The following is a 17712-nucleotide window of genomic DNA, read 5'->3' as shown; positions in this document are numbered from 1 at the left end:
ACGATAAAAGAAAACATCCAAGAGCTTTAATTATATCAATGTTCGTTATTTTATGATGCCGTTGATGACAATAAATGCATCCTTTTTTGCGTTAGCGTCGCTATTTGCGTCTCCAAGGATACATGGCAATAAAAATATCCTAGGTAGGCTCTCCTCTTTTTTTTTTTTTTGCTTTTTTTTTAAGTACAGATCCAAGATCTAGCCAAGCACTTGAGGATTACTCGCAGGCGAGTTTGCCGTCGAAAGACGAGAGCGTGATGGCGAAGGCCTGAAGGGCACACATGGGGAAGCTGTAATCCATCGAGAAGACGTCCTCGGAAACGCGGCCGAACTGCATCACGATGTAGTCGCCTGGAAGACAGATCGCTCATGTAAGATGCCCGCGAGTTTTGCCGTTTAGCTAATCGGCGACTTTAGCGTGTTAGCATTTAAGCTAAACTCCCGATTCTTCGTTACGGGACGCAATGTAAAAGCGTTAGCGCAATTCTCGGCGCAATTGGGAATTCACCGTTTTCCGGGTGGATGATCTGGAAGTTTTTAACGGAGGCTTGCGTGACGCGGCCGTGGAAGTTGAGCACGTACGACTGCGTCTGCTCGTTCCAGCTGGGACATTTGTTGACCAGGGTGACCAGCTTGTCCGTCTTGTTGTCGGCGTGGCGCGCCAGCAGGGTTTCCTCTTCCTGAAAATGTCACCGGCGTTCTCGTTAAGCTTTTCCGTTGTTACATCATACCCGTGCCCGGATTGTGAACCGACATTTTTCGGCTGAATGGACACCCTGTCGTCGTTCTCCAGCATTCCCGGAATGATCACTGTCATTTTGCGGGGACCCCGGAACCCAAGAATGTTGGTCTCCTGGAATATAAATTGCGAACGTTAGTGGACTGACGGCCGACGTTGAATTAATAACGAGGTCGACTCACGTAACAAATGGCCGCCAGCTCTTGTCGCGCAGATTCGCACTCTTTAATAAAAGGCTTCTTCTCTGGGTTTTCTCCTCCGTCGTAGACGACGAACTTTGTCCCCAGAACGTTGGACCTGAAACATCAATCACGACATCAAGTGTGTCCAACCGGTTTTCGGCTCCTCCAAATCCACCTTAGCTTTCCGATGTAGCAGCTGGTGTCTCGGGACAGGTTGGTCGGGTCTGTTGAGATGAGATAGTTGGACGTTTTGCTCCTTTTCCTTTTGCGGCCGGCCATTAGAAAGACCTTAATGGTGACGGAGGGGACAAAGAAACCGACGAGAGTCAAAACGCATCCTGCCCCAACAGAGGTGCTGGCAGAAGTCCTTTGAATTTAGCCGAAGAGGAGAACCGACCCTCTTTCCGTCGTCTTTCTCCATGTGAAGGTAGTACGTCGGGTACATGCCCTTCTCCATGCCTCTCCTGTCCCTGGTGACCCGACACTGGATGGTCACGTCTCTGGGGGCGGGACGCAAGGCGAACGCCTCCAGGTCCTCCAACGATATGGGAGAAGCCGTCTGCGGTGACAAAATCAAGTCAGCCGGACGAATTGTGGAGTACTCGGGGCTTCCTCCAAAATAATTAAAAATAAATAGTGTTGTCAAGCGATGAATTTTTTTTAAACTAATTAATCGTAAGAAATTCGATAATTATTTGCGATTAATTTTTTTTTTTTTTCTTCGATTTTTTTGGTATATTTACTTGAAAAATATCTTGGACTCACCAAACGTGAAGTGTATTTTAAATCAAAAACTGTTCTAATAGCTTTCTTTGATCCTTGAATACGAGCTAAATGGAGTAGATTTTCTCAAAGCTGCCCACCAAGCACCAGAAAATAAAACTGAGTTAACAGAAAAAAAAAAATTCATCTTGTGTTAATGCTTTAATTTTGACAGCCCTAAAAAAAATAAAAATAAAAAATCACTCTGATCCAAAGCGCCAGAAATGGCAGCTCCATTTGTGCCGACTCACTCCGTCGGCGGATTCGCCTCCTGAAGACGAGCTCTCCTTGTAGTTGGAGTTGAGAGACGCTAAACTGGGCGTGTTTTTCTCTCCTCGCTTCTTCTTCCTTTCTTTCCCTTCCGTCTGAACGTCCTCGTCCTTGCTGTCGTTGCTTATTTGGCACCTGGCTGTGGGGAAAAAAATGCTCGCGGTATCATACCAAACAATCCCGTTGGACGGCGCTCACACGTTGACACGTACACGTGTCCAGATGTTTTTTCCTCCGAGGAGAGTCGCGGGACGGCGTCGGGCTCTCGCCTTCTTCCTCATCGTCGCCGCTTTCATCGCGTCCGTTCTTCTTTGGACTCGTCCGCTCCGGGTCGTGCAAGTGCTTCTCTGCGCAAAAATAAAAAACGTGAATCTGCAAAAACGTAAATGGGCAAAGGTCGCGCTTACTTTTGCGCTCTTGTTTGGCCTTTCGGTTCGTCTTCTGTCCATCGTCGACGCTTTTGTCTTTCTCCTCCCTTTTCGTTTTTCTCTCCTGTTTCTCTTTGTCTTTCTCGTCTCGGTCACTGTCGCCCACGGCTGGAAAAGATGTCGCCGATCAGCACGGTGACGGGAACATGCTCGTTGTGAGCGCAAACTTTTTCTTACGTTTGGCTTTTTTTTTCTTCCCGGGCTTGTTGCCGTTCGCGTCGTCATCCTCTTCTTCGTCGTCTTCTTGCTCCGTGTCCAAGTTGATCTTGTTGGGCGTGGGCAAGTCGCCTAACATCTCGTCGCCTTCCGCCAGCGTGATGATGTCCATCGGGTTGTCATGTGCGTGCTCCACTTGGTCTTCACGGGGGAATTGGATAGATTTTTTATTTATTTATTTATTTATTTTTTTAAAAGCTTGTGAAGGCAACACGTGATGTTTTGGAGACCAACCGCTCAGGGAGATGTTGCTGAGGGACTGGCTGATCAGCAGCGGCGTCTCGTCCGAGCGGCCTTTTTGTCTGCGGTTCTTCTGGCGGGCGTCCCGATTGGCGACCACCATTTGACAGTCGGCCCGTTTCTTTTGTTGCTTCTTCATCAAAATGGATCGCTGGGACATAATTAGGCCTTCTGTTATCTCCTACTTGATTCGCATTTATACCGAATATTCGCCGATTTTTGCAGTGATTCTGTGTTGAATTAAAAAGTAACATTTTGTTTTTTAAGCAACGCTCAGCATTTTTTGTCATTTAACTTAACATCTTCTAGCGTCAGAGGTGAATTGACACAAATATTAGCTTATCAGCATGTTCTCTTTTAGTGCATCAAACCAAGATAATGAACCTATTAGTGAAAAAAAAAATCAAAATGAAGCATTTTGCCAACTTTGTGACTCACTAAACACGATTGCTTTGTGCCTCTCGTGTCGCCTTGAGTTTAATAGCAGCTGATTCTGACATGCTGAGTCAAGGATGCTAAAAAGTAAGCTCGGAACATAACGTACGATATTAAATGTTTGAAAATTTCAAAAGAAACTACAGTGAAATATTATAGCAAGGCTTCTCTTTTACGCTCGGCATTTTTTTTTTTTTTTTTACCTGATTGTCCAGTTTCTGCTGTCGTATATCCACATCCTCCATATCGAAGAGCGACGGCAGCAAGATGCTTAAAAACTGAACCAAAAGTGCAAAAGTGGGGTGGCAAGAAAGCACTTAAAGCAATTAAAAGCGTCAGCGGGCGTGCGACGGCGGCCCCCGGCTCCATGTGACTGTCTGCTCACCTGTGCGAGAGCAGAAGGCAAAGTGGATTAAGCGGGGATAATGTTCTTAAACAGAACTGAGCCTCAGCCAGCGTGGACAAGGAACAAACGAACAAACGCAGGAAGGCCCAAGCCTTGAAAATTGTTAAAACACAGAGTAAATTGTCGCTTTGTTGTTGTTTTTTTTGTTTTTTTACCTCTCCGCAAATTGCTCCAAAATGACGAAAAGCATCGCGGTGAGACGCAGATTGCCGTTTTCAAATCAGGCAGCATCTCATGAAGTGGCTAAAACTGGTTCCCGAATCATCAAAGCGAGACGCACAAACACACCTCTCCACTTAATGGATTTGGTGCAAGTGGGGTATCGTTGCCATGGTTACAGACACGCGACTGCAATGACCGATGTTTAGGATTCGTCAGCAGCGTGGCGTGCTTATCGTCTCACTGCATGAATTGCGGCTATGACGGCATCTTCATTTGTTTTATTTCCTCAATTGAGGGCGCCAAATCGCAGCCGGGAAAAAAAAAATGACACGAGGTTCTCAAGCAAATATTAAATAGTATTTATTTAGTCACTTCCAACGGTCAACGGAATGAGTTTTCACAGGAAATACAGTCGCCAATGGTTTGTTTCTTGTTGAAGAAACGTGGAGATTTTTTTTTTTTTTTTAAGACCAAAAACATGCAAGTACAGTACACGCTGTAAATATTTCACATTTGTCTTTTGTTAGAACATCCGTAAATATGAGTCGAATACAATCGATTGTAATGTTGTCACAAAATGTTGGGTGACATCGGAGGATGAATCCAAAACGCACGAGATCCTTTTACGGAACTTCATTTGACCTTTTCGAAACTTGGGAATGCAACAGTTTCAGTACTCGGTGCGTTTTAAATTCATCCCGTTTCAAGCGAAACGCGACGAAACCAAAACCTTTTGGGAGGAGTTTGTTAAATTGCTCATCACAGTCTTTTCCTCAAGTGTTAGAATCCTAAATAAACACATATAAATGCCCTTTAATGCGAAGCAAACCGCAAAAAAATGTGACTTGTAGTTTAAAACAACCCCCCCCCCAAAAAAAAAGCCGATCAGGATTTTTTTTTTTTTTTTTTTAAGTATCTGCGCGCTTGAGACAGCATGCAGTAAGGCGAAAATTCCTGAATCCCGAAAAATTAAACAGGAATGTGACACACACAACAGCGCCATGAAAAAAAAACCAAGGCATGAGGTTTATGTTTCAAAGTCCTCCAGCTCGAGCAGCATGACCTTGGCCGTGTTCTGGAAGAGGGCGGCACGGTTCTGCTGCTCGCCTTTCTTCACCCAGTGTCCGTAGATGCGGAAGGCGCAGCCGTCGATGAGCTTGCGCACGCCCCGCAGCGAGTACGGATCCCGGGCCAGCACCTCGCGGGTCAGCGGGCGGGCCCGGCGGTAGCGGGCGTACATCCGGATGCACGCCAGCACCGTCACGATCAACACCTGAGCGGGAGGAAAAACAACATCGGATCACCTTCGAGACGGACGGTTTGAACTTCCTGTTTGGACGCTCGTAAGTCAAAAAAAAAAAACTGAAGTATAAAAAAAGTCAAACCCATTCCTGACTTGTCCCCCCCCCCTCCACTGATGGATTTGTGAACACTCACCCTGAACGACTTTCTGGGGCTGAAGTGTCGCACGTCTTCCTTCTGGTACAGCCTGAAGAAAGGATGCGCTAAGGCCTGCTCGGCCGTCAGACGCGTGGCGGGATCCACCACCAGCAGTCGGGAGATCTGAACGTCGGCGGCATCCAGAACGACGACAAGCTAAGTGTGGATCGTCTCACGCGACGCGACGGAAGCTCTCGAGTCCAATGCCATGCTTTTTGGAGATCATTCAAATCGAAAAGTTTGATTTCACCGTCAAATTTGAGGCTGACTCCTCCCCCCTCCAAATTGAAATCGGCGACACACCAAAAAAAAAAAACTAAATTGTACGCCATTGCCATTGTTTGAGAGGTTCCGCTGCACGCAAACAATCTCAGCTCACCAGATCCTTCACGGTGTCCGAGCGGTCGTCCCACTCGGGCGAGCCGAACTTGTAGCGGCCCTCCATGATCATCCTGAGCATCAGCATCTGTTTGCGATGCCAGAAGGGCGGCGAGCCGGCCAGTAAGGTGAAGAGGATCACGCCGCATGCCCAGCTGGGGGAACACATCCGCGAGTAATAATTGCCTTTGTGATGCCACAAAATGGCGGCGAAGGACTACTTTTGTCTGAACAAAGCTCCTCAACTCACAAATTGCTTAGGTTCAGTGTAATTGTAATTGGTGTCAAGGAAGTATGTTGAAGTGATGCATCAGCAAAAATGTGGTTGCGCTAATCTGCACACCCGCTTTGAAATTTGTCATGTTCTAGTAGCCTTTCTATGACATTTATTTTTCCGAGCAGAAGCCTGGAGGACCTTGTTAAAAGATCCACGTCGTGCTGGAGAAAAAAAAACACCCCAGGGTATCCTTGGAAAAATACCCAAGCACTGTTTAAAAAATATAAATCAGCAAAATTTAAGCCCACACTTCCATGACGGGTGTGATAAATGAGGTGCGTGTGGTCTGGACTTACAGATCAACGTCTTTTCCGTAGCCGAGGTGCATTTCATCCATGGAGCATTTCAGGATTTCAGGAGCCAAATATCCGGGTGTTCCACAAAGCTCTAATTACAACAACAGACACATTTTTCAAAGTGTGTTGTTTTTTTTTTGATGGCCGCAACACACTGAACAATTTTTCGATTCTCAGTCAAGTACCTCTCAGCTTCTCCCCGGGCTGCAGCTGCACCGAGAAGCCAAAGTCGGACAGTTTAATGTGTCCCTGGTCGTCCAGCAGAATGTTTTCGGGTTTCAAGTCGCGGTGGACGATATGGCGGGAGTGGAGGTAGCGCACCGCTTCCAGGAGAGCTCGCATCATGCTCCTGCGTTGTTGTGCACAAGCCACGATGAGGAGATTTGAAATTTTGGGGAACATTTTGGGAAAAAATGGCACAAACTCACCGTGTTTCTTTCTCGCTCAGTGTAACTTTTTCTGTGAGGTAGTCAAACAGCTCACCCCGCCTCATACTGTCAATGAGAACAAATTGAAACGTCTTTTTTATTTATTTATTTATTTATCATTATTATTCGCTATTATAATCAGAAATCTGCTTTGATTTATGGGTGCATTGAATCAAAGTGAATCGTTGGACTTGTCTTTTATTGGAGAGACTCACAGCCTTACTAGAATTCAAATTGTCACGGCAGCAATATTTACACATCATTCTACTCACAGGTCAAACACCAGGAAGATGAAAGTTGTGGACTCGTAGGAATCAACGAGAGTAACTAGGTGAAAGAATAAAGTGCTGTTATCCCAAAAAAAAAAAAAAAAAAAAATGTTTTTGTTCCAGAGTTTGTCATGTGTGCATTTTGGACGTACTGATTGACGAGTGGCCTTTGACCATGTTGAGGACTTGGATCTCCTTGAGCGTGGACGTCCTGACTTCCTCCAGCTGCTGGATGGTCATCTTCTCGGCGGTGATCTCGATGATCTTGACAGCCAGCTCCTGCCCCGTGTGCCTGTGCACGCACCTGCGCACCACGCTGCTCACACCGCTGACAAAAACATGAAGACAGTCACCCGACTGCTTTCTTACTCCGTTGTCAACCAGGAGATTTACATTTTGGGCCAAAAGTTTTTTAGAGTCTGATAGGCTATAGATATTTCCTGACCATGGATACTATGTGGTGACCCACATGGGTCTGCTCCTTTTTTTCTTCCTGATTTGGACTCACCGGCCAATCACCTCTTTGGGGTCATACTTCTGGTAAAACTCCTTTGCGCCCACCCAGTCAGGCAGATCATCTCCAAGCACTATGTCTTTTGTCATGCTGACGGGATGAGACTCTTGACAACAAAAAAGAAAAGTAGTCAGAGTTCAACTTCAAGGCAGCACTCAAAAACAGGAACTGTACGAAGTACAGGGAAGTGTGTGTGTGTGTATGTGTGTTGTATTGTTTACAAGTGTGTACGTGTCTTCTGCTTGCTGTTATTCCACACATGCATGGCAGAGATTGTCTTTCACGAGTTGTTTCTAAAATGTGATCTTATAGTCAAGTGCCAGTAGTGGCCTCGCACGCTGCAGTTCACTGACCGTGTGAAGCTATTCAGTACTCACCATGCAAGCCAGAGAATCGCTAACAACAAGCAAGATGGGGGCGGTCAAAAAAAGGCTGCAGGGTGATGCGACAAAGCTAATGTGAAGCCATCACGGTACGCGCGTCAGTGGCGATAATAACCGAAACGACTCCGCCAAAACAAGACATTATTTGGAAAGTTATGACATTTTGCCCGCATTCCTCGTCACTGCTTGATTCGGTTTGGATTTTTTTTTTCATCAGTGTTGCCCTCGCGTGGCTGGAGTGCGTTACAGTGTTTTTATTTTCAAATAGGCTATTAAATATAATCATATTCAATAAGAACACCCCAGATTTAGTCAAAGTTTCACAAATTTATTAGAAAATAGTAAAAATAAAAATTATCCTTCGGTATTTTGCCCGCTAGCGACTCCCATGAGCGGAAGTACGTGTCGCTACTTCCGCGAGCTGCTCCGATGTCTTGACGTGCTTCATCAATTCGCTCCTGAGAAGGTTTGCATCGTAAACCGAAACCAGAAGCAGTTTCGTTCGCGTACCGTAATCTAGAATTGTGCTTATTTGTGACATTGAAACGGTGTTCTCATTGTCCACGAATTCAGCGTGATTTAGTCGAGTTGGTATTAGCATTAGCCTAGCGAATGGGGCTAACATAAGCTAAGCTAATCAAAGCTCGGTAATAGATTGGCTTTTCTATTTGGTCAGCCAATTTACCAGTCAAGCACACATTTACTCATGAGTGCTATTTTAACAGTGTAACCGTGGCGCTTGTTGCTTAAACGAGGAAAAAGTCGTCGCTAGCTGTCAATACGAATCAATGAGTATGGTTTCCTTCAAAACAAGTCTGAATGTTTCTTAATGTTGATTTCCACCCAGGGGACGTCAAGATGTCAGGTGCAGGGGGAGGAAAACGTCCCTCCGGGGGGGACAGTCCCCCCGGCCCACCTGAAAAGAAAAGCAAAAAAGAGGAGAAGACCACCACCACTCTCATTGAGCCCATTCGCATCGGAGGCGTCTCGTCTACGGTGAGTCCATCTACATAACAAATCTTCCTGCACTTGAATTCTGCATGGTCAAGACTTTCTTATTTGATCTGCAGGAGGAAATGGACATGAAAGTTATCCAGTTTAAGAATAAGAAGCTGAGTGAGCGCTTGGAGCAGCGGCAGGCGATGGAGGATGAGTTACGAGAGAAAATAGAGAAGCTTGAAAAAAGGCAAGCGACTGATGACACCACCCTGCTGATTGTAAACCGCTACTGGTCTGAGGTACTACTGCACAAAACAATAGTATGGCCTCACTTTGAAGCCACATGATTAAAGAAAATGTTTTTATTTCAGCTGGAAGAAAAGGTCCACATTCTACGCAAATGTATTGAACCAGAGGCCCCAGTACCATCAACACCTGTTCCTCCACCTGCTCCACTTCCTGATCCTGTACCCATAGAGACAGACGCTGTCAATATAGCCTCACCAACCTCTGTTGTGCCTCCACCTCCGCTCCCCGAGACGCCGAATGACCGAAAACAGCCCGAGCATCAGCAGCAAGATGAAGTCACTAAAGACGGGCATCAGGGGACTCCGCAACAGCCGCCACCACCTGATCCAACGGAGCAGTTAACCCCCACAGAGCCTTCACGGCAATCCACCACAGGTTGGCTGCATGTTTGTGCTTTTTCAACATTTCTCACCCAAACTTTTATATAATCATCTATTCTTGTGCACAGAAGCGTCGCCTCCGCCGCCGGCCCCACTGAGCGGCAGCGCCAAAGGTTTCTTGGCCACGCTGGAGCACAGCAGCGAAGAGGAGGTCTCACTGCATCTCCAGGACCGCATGCTGTTCAGCAAAGATGCCATCGCCTGCCTCGTGTGCGTCTTCGACCGGCTGCACAGCTGCATCGACGACATGTGCAAACAGATCCAAGCTGCGGGTACTGCAAGATTTTCAAAGTTGGAAACGCTCCACGGGAAAGAAGGAATCATTTACCAATTGCAATGCCGGTTTTCATCTGTAAGACTGACCAAGTCATCCGTGCCCGTTCTTTCATTGCAGCGTGCGAGGACGAGAACCTGGCCAGCGTGGGCGCCGTCAACCGCACTCTGCTGGACGAGAACCGCCGACTGCGAGACCAGGCCACTCTGCTGCAGGGCCGACATCACAAAACGTCCATGGAGGTGAGATGCCGCCGGACGCTCTGCGTTAATGTCTGCGTACGCGTGTCCCAAACAAACAAGCGCCCCCCCACTCCTCCTGGCAGTACAACGAATGGGTGGACAAGGTGACCAGCGCGGAGACCAAGGTGTCGGAAATGGAGACCACGGTGGAGGATCTGCAGTGGGACATTGAGAAACTCCGAAATAGGGAACAAAAACTCAACAAGCACTTGGCAGAAGCCATGGAGCAGGTGCGTTTTGACTGTTTTGCGTTTGTAAATTTTGTCTCTTATTGCCAATTTGGACATTCGCATATTTGCTATCTTTAGTGCATATTCATGTGATTTCTACAAAACAATGAATGAAGAAAATTTAAGATACTAGAAAAAAAATACAAGCGCGTCAAAATAAAAGAAAAGAAAAAAGGGCAGGATTGTTGTCGTAATCTATTCTCTAAAATGACCTTTTTGGGAATGGTGCCCTGTTTTTGTAAGCTACCTCTCTGCCACAGTCACGCGATATAAGCTCCAGCTCACCCGTGACCCGGACGACGACAAGCACGACTGAAAGTTTTTCTCACCAAAATGTTTTGGGAGCTTCATTGGAAAAATGCATTGCGATCATTTTTCAAAAAAGCTTGTGACGGGAAGGAATAAAATCAAATAAACAAAACTTAGACCCACTATTCCAAAACGGGTTTAATAAACGAGATCCGGTTACGGATCAACTGCTTTTCATCCATGGTGCACTTAAAAGTATTTTGGGGGCGTGGTGGAAGAGATGGATGGATTGGTGGTTATAACAAAAAAAAAAAATTGCAGTCTATTCCTAATTTATAAATGGTTAATAACTTCTGGTCTATTATTTGTGATGAGCAGCTCAAATCCGGCTACAGCAGCACCGGCAGCTCAGGCGGGCTTGCAGGAGGCCAAATTACATTAACCATTCAAAAGGTGAGCGCTTGCACAAATGACTCCGCCCATTTTCTGCATTTTACATTCAGCACTTTTTTTTTTTCGCTTTCTTCCCAGTTTGAGAGTCTTAACACGGAGCTGGAGCACAACCAGGAGTTGGCCAATAGCCGCATGGCAGAGTTGGAGAAGCTGCAGGTTGAGCTCCAGGAGGCCGTGAGGGAGAGCGAGAAGCTCAAGGTGACGCTTAACCCTTTCCGAGCTCGCTTGCTTGGCGCTTGAACCTTTTGGTTGCGTCGTTGCACGCGGGGCGTTTAGGGCGTCTTACTAACGAGCTGCTACAGTTTGCATGTTCTCATAATCCCCACGAGGGGAACAATTAAGCTCGGCTGGAATGCAGTGTGCATGACATCAACTGGCCCGTCTCCCAGCGCTTTTCAGCAACTTTGTTTTGCTCCCGACGGGGACGGCCGTGTTGATGAGCAGCCAGACTAACCGCAGCTCGAGTTCGATTTCATTTAACTCAACAAAGCAGGTGTGAGCAAAGCGGATGTTGAAGCAAAATGTTTGTGACAGTCTGACTGAGCCTGGAGTCAATCTTTATAGTCGATTTTTTTTTTAACTTGATTTAATTTTATAGTAAGTTTTATTAATGTGTAAAAAGTTTTGCAACGATTTATTTTCATTTTTTTTTCAATAAATGTGACAAAAAAAATTGGCATTTGAGCAGGGGTGTGTAGACTTTTGTTGTCCGCTCAACTTTGTGATTCGTGAATGATTCCAAACACAACCTGCGCCTTGATTGCTGCGCCGTTGTCCTTGTTCCAGATGGATTTGCGTAATATTCCGGAGGAGGTCGTGAAGGAGACGGTGGAGTACAAGTGTCTGCAGTCCCAGTTTTCGCTGCTCTACAACGAGTCCCTGGGAGTGAAAACCCAGCTGGACGAAGCTCGGGCCCTCCTGCTCACAGCCAAGAACGCCCACCTCAGACAGATCGAGCACATGGAGGTGCGCTTCAAATGAATTTGCTTTTCTGCACCATTCACCTTTCTTGACATACGTGCTCATCTTGAGTCATCCCGACGTTGCTAACGTCGCTTGTTTGCGCAGAGTGACGAGCTGTCCCTGCAGAAGAAGCTGCGCACCGAAGTCATCCAGCTGGAGGACACGCTGGCCCAAGTGCGCAAAGAATACGAGATGTTGCGCATCGAATTTGAGCAAAATCTGGCCGCCAACGAGCAAGCGGGTACGTCACAGCGAAAAACTGCACACCAGCAAAACCGTTTTCATAACTTCAAATTATGGAGGGACATATTTTTTGGGGGGGCCAAAATTTGTTCATTAAGTTATTTAGTCTTTAATTTGAAATCCAAATCCCCAGGACCAATCAACAGGGAGATGCGACACTTAATCAGCAGCCTTCAGAACCACAACCTGCAGCTGAAAGGCGACGTGCAGCGCTTCAAGAGGAAGCTGCGCGAAACGCAGATCGAAATCAACAAGGTAGATGAGGCACCTTTTACTCGCGCGTTTGAAGTTCGACAGACGTTCTCAAGCCATTTTTTGTTTTGGGGCGAAAGCTCCGCTGCCTGAACAGCGACGTCCTGGAGGAGTCGAGCGGCGACGCCGTCGACGTGAAGAAAGAGGAAGACGAGGACCAAGAGGAGGAGGAGGAGCGGAGGAAGGAGCTGGAGAGGCAGCGAGCCCGCGAGAAGGAGAGGGAGGCCGAGCGCGAACGCGAGCGAGAACGCGAGCGCGAGAGGCAGCGCAGCGACGAGCTCAAGAGGAAAGACTCGGACACGTTGAAGATGCTCCGAGTCGAGCTCAAGTACGTCCTGCTTCGACGACGCCGTTTGGAGTCAAATTCAAAGTTGTGACATCTTTTTGGTTTCTCGCTCCTCAGGAAAGCGCAGGAGTCCCAGAAGGAGATGAAGCTCCTCTTAGACATGTACAAATCGGCTCCGAAGGAGCAAAGGGACAAAGTGCAGCTTATGGCAGCTGAACGCAAATCCAAAGCAGAGGTTTGTTTGTGTGATTTTTCTTTTTTTCCCCCTCATTGCAAATTGGAGTTGAACATTTTTTTTCAATTACCTTGTGCAAGTCCAGGTCACAAAAATTTTGAAAACAAAAAACCGCATTTGACCTGAGTGTCAATTTTGTTTATTTTTTTTATCCACGCTTGCAGGTGGATGAGTTGCGGATACGAGTGCGGGAGCTGGAGGAGCGCGAGAGGAAGGAGAGCAAAAAGCTGGCCGACGAAGACGCCCTCAGGAAGATCCGAGTGGCCGAAGAGACCATCGAGCATCTGCAGAAGAAGCTCGGCGCCACGAAGCAGGTACTCGACGCGCACATGCGGAGTGTTAAACGTGATGCAAGAGCAAAAAGGGGAGGAGCCGTGGGATGACCCCGCTGCCTCGAACGTTGGGGAGTGGGTGTGCCTCTCTGCTGTGGCTTTGTCCAAATCACTCAGGTCAGCAAATGACGCGACACGTGTGCAAGGCTGTCGTGAGATGTGCCCGAGCCAAAAACTAGAATTCTCCCAGGTCGATTGTCGCTTGAGCAATGTCGTCATCGTTAAACGTGAGCCGCCAGGACGTTGGACACACCCGCATGAGCTCATTCCTCCTCTCGGTATTAAAACGCGGCGACCTTTTGACCTGACCTGAGAAGGCTTGAATTTTTACTGCAGCACTGAGGAACCCCCCCACCGAAGTCCTTCGAGGATCATTCAAGTCACAAAAAAAAAAAGTGATGCAATGATACAACAAGCGTTGTTTTTTTTTCTATATTGTGAGCATTTGTGAGGTAACAATTTTGGGGGCTTTTTGCAAGACTTTCTCCGAGCTGCTTGGCGTTTCCGATTGATTGTTCTTGTGGGCCCTCGGTTCTCTTTTAGTGCTGCAGTTTTTCTTTGGCACCTCTTTGGAGTTGTTGTTGTTGAACACAGCGCTTGGCAAACTGCAATCATTTGTCGTTTTGAAAAAGTGCAGATGCGCACAGTAAAAAAAAAAAAACTAATTACACCTCCCTACCTTAGCTTTGGACTACTTAATGATTTTCCACACTGATGTCCTCTCGTGTGTGACTTTAAATGTGACGTTAGCCTTTCAGTCTTTTTAGAAAAAGGATTCCGGAAACTAAAATTCCCCATCACGTTTTGGGGAGCGCGCGTTGGTTCTGTTGGAGCTAAAATGTTTCAGAACCGCAGCTTGAAATGGTCCAGTAGAGATTTGATGAGCTCAACGAGAGACGTGCGTGTCCACGTAGCTTGCGGCACCTTCAGCTTGGGAGGTCCGGTCCAGCTAACGCAGTCCAGACTGATACGGATTTATCCTGCGCCTCAGAAGCACAAGAACTCGGGATGTTTTACATTTGTTCAGCGTAATTCCTTCCTGCCGAAATCCGGTTGTCCAAGACAAAAAGATCTAATAGAGAATCTGCTTGAGTTTCTGTACAAGACGCATAAAACCAAAGCGACTCAAATGCGGCATTTATGGCGCGGAAATTCGTCTCACTTCCTTCCGTCGAGTTACGCGCTACTTTTCTTGCTCTCGTCAGAAGCAGGCAGCGTAATCGCAAGGTGTCCGCCCGTGTTGTTTGTGTCTCTGGAGGAGGAGGAAGCGCTGCTGAGCGAGATGGACGTGACGGGCCAGGCCTTCGAGGACATGCAGGAGCAGAACAGCCGGCTGTTGCAGCAACTGCGCGAGAAGGACGACGCCAACTTCAAGCTGATGAGCGAGCGCATCAAATCCAACCAGATCTACAAGTTGCTCAAGGAGGAGAAGGAGGAGCTGGCCGACCAGGTCCTCACCTTCAAGACGCAGGTGAGAGGACAAACGTGATGACGTCACACGTGGCGGCCTTGAAGACATTTTGGCACATGAAAAAAGGCTTTAAATTGCAATTTGTGAAGCTCCTCAACACGCTTCAACATAGCGCCTGGCTCCAAGATGCCACTAGGTGGAGCCAAAGCAACACTTTTAATTGCTTTGTCCTGAGTACAAAAACAGCAAATGTGATTTTTTTGGGGTCAATAATGAAGGATGTGTTGTCCATTTTTTTTTTTGCCAGGTGGATGCTCAACTGCTGGTGGTGCAAAAGCTGGAGGAAAAAGAGGGTGTCCTGCAAAGCACGCTGACCACCCTGGAAAAAGAACTGTCGCTCAGGACTCAAGCACTGGAACTGAACAAGAGGAAGGTGAGGCCCGCCTGCTGCTCGGTACTCGTGACTCACAAATGACGGGATGCGTTCACTGTGAACAATCGCTTGCACCGGCACTCCTCATGTGCGGCTTCGGCCAAAAGTGGAGTGAAAAAGTCTGCACACCCCTCCTCTAACGGCAGGCTTTTAAAATCTGTCCCCAACTTTTTCAAATTATTAACGTGACCTCACACCTTTACAACTCAATTGAAGACAAAAAAATTGTGAGAGTGGAAGTAAAAAGAATCCATTGAGATAATGTAGTTGCATAAATGTGCACACCCTCTTATAATTGGGAACGTGACTGTTCTGAATAATCCAATTACAGTCACGTTAAATGTGAGGCAGCGCTTTTGATCAAAGCTTCCTGTTGTTGAATTGAAATTTAATTTCTTGTTTAGCTTTTTAATGGCACACTGTTGCAACTTTATCGTAACAGTGACTTTTTTTTTCCCCCGCAAAAATAACGGGCCTACTCTAAATTCCTGTGGCGTTTCGGGAGCCCACATGGTACTTTTGTCTTCGTATCATGTGGGGGTCCTTGAAAAAATGTCTCCCTGGACGCCAAACGTTTGAAAGCACCTCAGCATACATTGTTAGAGTGACGTTATTTATTTTTTTATCCCCCGCTGCAGGCGGTGGAGGCAGCACAGCTGGCGGAGGACCAGAAGGTGCAGCTGGAGCACACGCAGGCCAAGCTGAAGGAGATCCAGGTCGCCGTCGCCGAGAATCGCACGGCTCGCGAGAGGGAAAGCAGCAACCTCAAGCGAGCGCAGGTAGCGTCATCCTTTTTTTTTTTGTGTGTAAAACGACGCCCCTCACCTTGCGAAAGAGTGTCACGCACACACCATGAGCAGGATTGCTGCGTTTTCTTGTTGTTGGCAACTCCCAAGGGGTCACGTTTACTGAATGAAAGGTCTTAAATTTCGTCTTTTCAAAAGCTCTGAAAAAATCTGGAATCTGGCTTCCTTAAGTCCGCAGAGACCCTGCAGTTCTGTAAAAGCCAACCGGCAATAAAGAAAAGCGTCCATGCACAGCACATAAATGAGAAACAATATTTAATTTTTTAAAGCTAACCATTATGACACTGTGCTGCAAAAAAACATGTTAATATTTGATTTTTAACAGGCGACAAATCCTCTCTGTGTGCAGATGTGTTGAAATGAAATAAGTAACCCGAACTCTTGCTTTTTATTTTTTTTTCTCTCATGCGTCGTCTCAGGAGGACTTGTCCAGGCTGAGGCGGAAGCTGGAGAAACAGAAGAAGGTGGAGGTGTACTCGGACGCCGACGAGATCCTGCAGGAGGAAATCAACCAGTACAAGGTGAGAGAAATTTCATGACCGCGATGATGAGGTGAGAAAACAAAAGAAAGAAAAAAAAAAATCCCCAGCAACTGTTGCGAAGAAATCATCAAATAAATTAACGTCAAGCATGTCTTGCGTTTTCTTTCTTTTTTTGTGTGCAGGCGAAATTGCGCTGCCCGTGCTGCAACACGCGCGACAAAGACACGGTGCTCACCAAGTGCTTCCACGTGTTCTGCTACGAATGCCTGAAGATGCGCTATGACACGCGACAGCGGAAGTGCCCCAAGTGCAACTGTGCCTTCGGGGCCAACGACTTCCACCGCATCTACATCACCTAAAAAAAAAAAAATCCACGCGGGGTGGACGAGTGCGTTCCCGCCTACTGTCTCCCTTTGGACGTCTCGCTGCCACCTTGGGACAAACGTGACCAAACAGTGACTGAGTGTTTGTTTGTAGTTGAATAAACAGCCGTTAGTAGAGTCGCTGTGGTCGTTTTGCGTCCATCTCCAGCTGCTTTTTATTTATTTATTTTTTTTTATTTGCACGTCCCAACGTCTGTTCCGAGGAATTCCTAACACATCTTGAAGCGTTTCTTTGCATTCAGGAAATGAAAAGTCTTACTTTGCGCAGAGGAGGCCCGCTGGTGTGACGCGCGAGTATGTTTGTAATTTATCGAGCGCGACACACCGGTTGTGTGACATCATCACCGCGGCGGCGCTGGAGCGCCCGTGAGGATGGATACGAAGCCTGCGCAGTCGTTTGGCACGCAGTCAGCGCATACGACACTCTTGACATCACCTTGGCCCCGCTCGGCGTGTGGGTGTGTTTCGGGAGGGTCTTGTGTGTGTGTGTGACATGATAGCGTTTTTGTGTGGAAGTGCGTGCATGCATTTTATTTTTTGCAGTTTGTGTCTTTGCACCTGTTGTGTGTTTGTGTTGACTTTTTTAATTTTGTGTGCGTGTTTCATGTCTGCTTTTTCCATGTGTCATGATTGTGTTCTTATTTGATATTGTGTAAGTTTTTTCCCCCCTGTTTGTGTGGCTGTTGTGTACACGTCTATTTGTGTTCTTTTGTGAACATCTTGTGCTCTTGTTTCGTGTGTTGCATGTGTTTTATTGTATTTAATGACTATTTTAGGTTGAAAGTGTGTTCATGTTTTTTTTTTGTTTGCCTTTGTGCCTGCTTTGTTGTTTTGGGTGAATTGTGTGTTTTGTGTGTTGTTTTTTCTGTGTGTGTTGTGTGTTGCCTGTTTCTTTCATGTCTGTTTAATGTGTGTCGTTTTTGTTTCTTTCTAGTGGTTTTGTGTGCTTTTTGTTCCCGTGTTTGTGTGTTTTCTATTTGCGCAT

General features: G+C 46.8%; 3 protein-coding genes across 5 annotated transcripts; 1 reads left to right on the top strand and 2 right to left on the bottom strand.

Moving 5' to 3' along the window:
• Positions 1 to 4: 4 nt before the first annotated feature.
• LOC148317726 (tubby-related protein 3) lies at positions 5 to 4058 on the bottom strand. Of its 2 annotated transcripts, XM_088285023.1 has the most exons (13): positions 3834 to 4056; positions 3476 to 3657; positions 2832 to 2988; positions 2559 to 2738; positions 2361 to 2489; positions 2166 to 2300; positions 1935 to 2092; positions 1319 to 1480; positions 1097 to 1209; positions 922 to 1036; positions 755 to 853; positions 509 to 680; positions 5 to 351 (listed from the first exon to the last, which is right to left on the bottom strand). In XM_088285023.1, exons 2-13 carry the CDS (start codon positions 3515 to 3517, stop codon positions 218 to 220), a joined length of 1596 nt encoding a protein of 531 aa, XP_088141149.1. In that variant the 5' UTR covers positions 3518 to 3657; positions 3834 to 4056; the 3' UTR covers positions 5 to 217. The 2 variants fall into 2 exon arrangements, with proteins under 2 accessions (XP_088141149.1, XP_088141148.1); XM_088285022.1 differs by having other exon boundaries at positions 2166 to 2489; positions 3834 to 4058.
• A 170-nt stretch (positions 4059 to 4228) lies between these two features.
• On the bottom strand, positions 4229 to 8044 carry phkg2 (phosphorylase kinase, gamma 2 (testis)). Its single transcript, XM_088285027.1, has 10 exons — positions 7820 to 8044; positions 7437 to 7548; positions 7081 to 7256; positions 6932 to 6986; positions 6660 to 6725; positions 6417 to 6580; positions 6232 to 6322; positions 5660 to 5813; positions 5278 to 5403; positions 4229 to 5113 (listed from the first exon to the last, which is right to left on the bottom strand). The coding sequence occupies exons 2-10, from the start codon at positions 7529 to 7531 to the stop codon at positions 4868 to 4870; spliced, it is 1173 nt and encodes a 390-aa protein (XP_088141153.1). The 5' UTR covers positions 7532 to 7548; positions 7820 to 8044; the 3' UTR covers positions 4229 to 4867.
• rnf40 (ring finger protein 40) lies at positions 4289 to 16844 on the top strand. 2 transcript variants are annotated; one of them, XM_088285021.1, is made up of 21 exons: positions 4289 to 5183; positions 5329 to 8291; positions 8673 to 8821; positions 8896 to 9063; positions 9136 to 9448; positions 9522 to 9725; positions 9848 to 9969; positions 10053 to 10199; positions 10827 to 10901; positions 10980 to 11099; positions 11688 to 11867; positions 11970 to 12105; positions 12241 to 12362; positions 12440 to 12687; positions 12763 to 12880; positions 13045 to 13194; positions 14471 to 14683; positions 14931 to 15056; positions 15695 to 15835; positions 16282 to 16383; positions 16527 to 16844. In XM_088285021.1, the coding sequence occupies exons 3-21, from the start codon at positions 8684 to 8686 to the stop codon at positions 16701 to 16703; spliced, it is 3000 nt and encodes a 999-aa protein (XP_088141147.1). In that variant the 5' UTR covers positions 4289 to 5183; positions 5329 to 8291; positions 8673 to 8683; the 3' UTR covers positions 16704 to 16844. The 2 variants fall into 2 exon arrangements, with proteins under 2 accessions (XP_088141147.1, XP_088141146.1); XM_088285020.1 differs by lacking the exons at positions 4289 to 5183; positions 5329 to 8291 and having other exon boundaries at positions 8301 to 8821.
• The last annotated feature ends 868 nt before the right edge of the window (positions 16845 to 17712 follow it).

Source organism: Idiotropiscis lumnitzeri, chromosome 20, assembly GCF_059441095.1.
Source record: "Idiotropiscis lumnitzeri isolate Australia: NSW breed Sydney's pygmy pipehorse chromosome 20, RoL_Ilum_1.0, whole genome shotgun sequence".
Taxonomy (NCBI): domain Eukaryota; kingdom Metazoa; phylum Chordata; class Actinopteri; order Syngnathiformes; family Syngnathidae; genus Idiotropiscis; species Idiotropiscis lumnitzeri.
The sequence above is the reverse complement of the archived record's forward strand: the minus strand, read 5'-3'. Positions and strand labels throughout refer to the sequence as shown.

Coding starts and splice junctions, on each gene's coding strand:
- LOC148317726 (XM_088285022.1), bottom strand. CDS start 3,517: ATGGAGGATGTGGATATACGACAGCAGAAACTGGACAATCAG. Junction 854..921: donor AGCTGGCGGCCATTTGTTAC/GTGAGTCGACCT, acceptor TTTATATTCCAG/GAGACCAACATTCTTGGGTT. Junction 681..754: donor TGTCCATTCAGCCGAAAAAT/GTCGGTTCACAA, acceptor TGACATTTTCAG/GAAGAGGAAACCCTGCTGGC.
- phkg2 (XM_088285027.1), bottom strand. CDS start 7,531: ATGACAAAAGACATAGTGCTTGGAGATGATCTGCCTGACTGGGTGGGC. Junction 6,726..6,931: donor ATCTTCCTGGTGTTTGACCT/GTGAGTAGAATG, acceptor TCTCATTGACAG/TATGAGGCGGGGTGAGCTGT. Junction 5,404..5,659: donor CGGACACCGTGAAGGATCTG/GTGAGCTGAGAT, acceptor GCCGACGTTCAG/ATCTCCCGACTGCTGGTGGT.
- rnf40 (XM_088285020.1), top strand. CDS start 8,645: ATGTTTCTTAATGTTGATTTCCACCCAGGGGACGTCAAGATGTCAGGT. Junction 12,106..12,240: donor GGCCGCCAACGAGCAAGCGG/GTACGTCACAGC, acceptor CCAAATCCCCAG/GACCAATCAACAGGGAGATG. Junction 15,057..15,694: donor TGGAACTGAACAAGAGGAAG/GTGAGGCCCGCC, acceptor CCCCCGCTGCAG/GCGGTGGAGGCAGCACAGCT.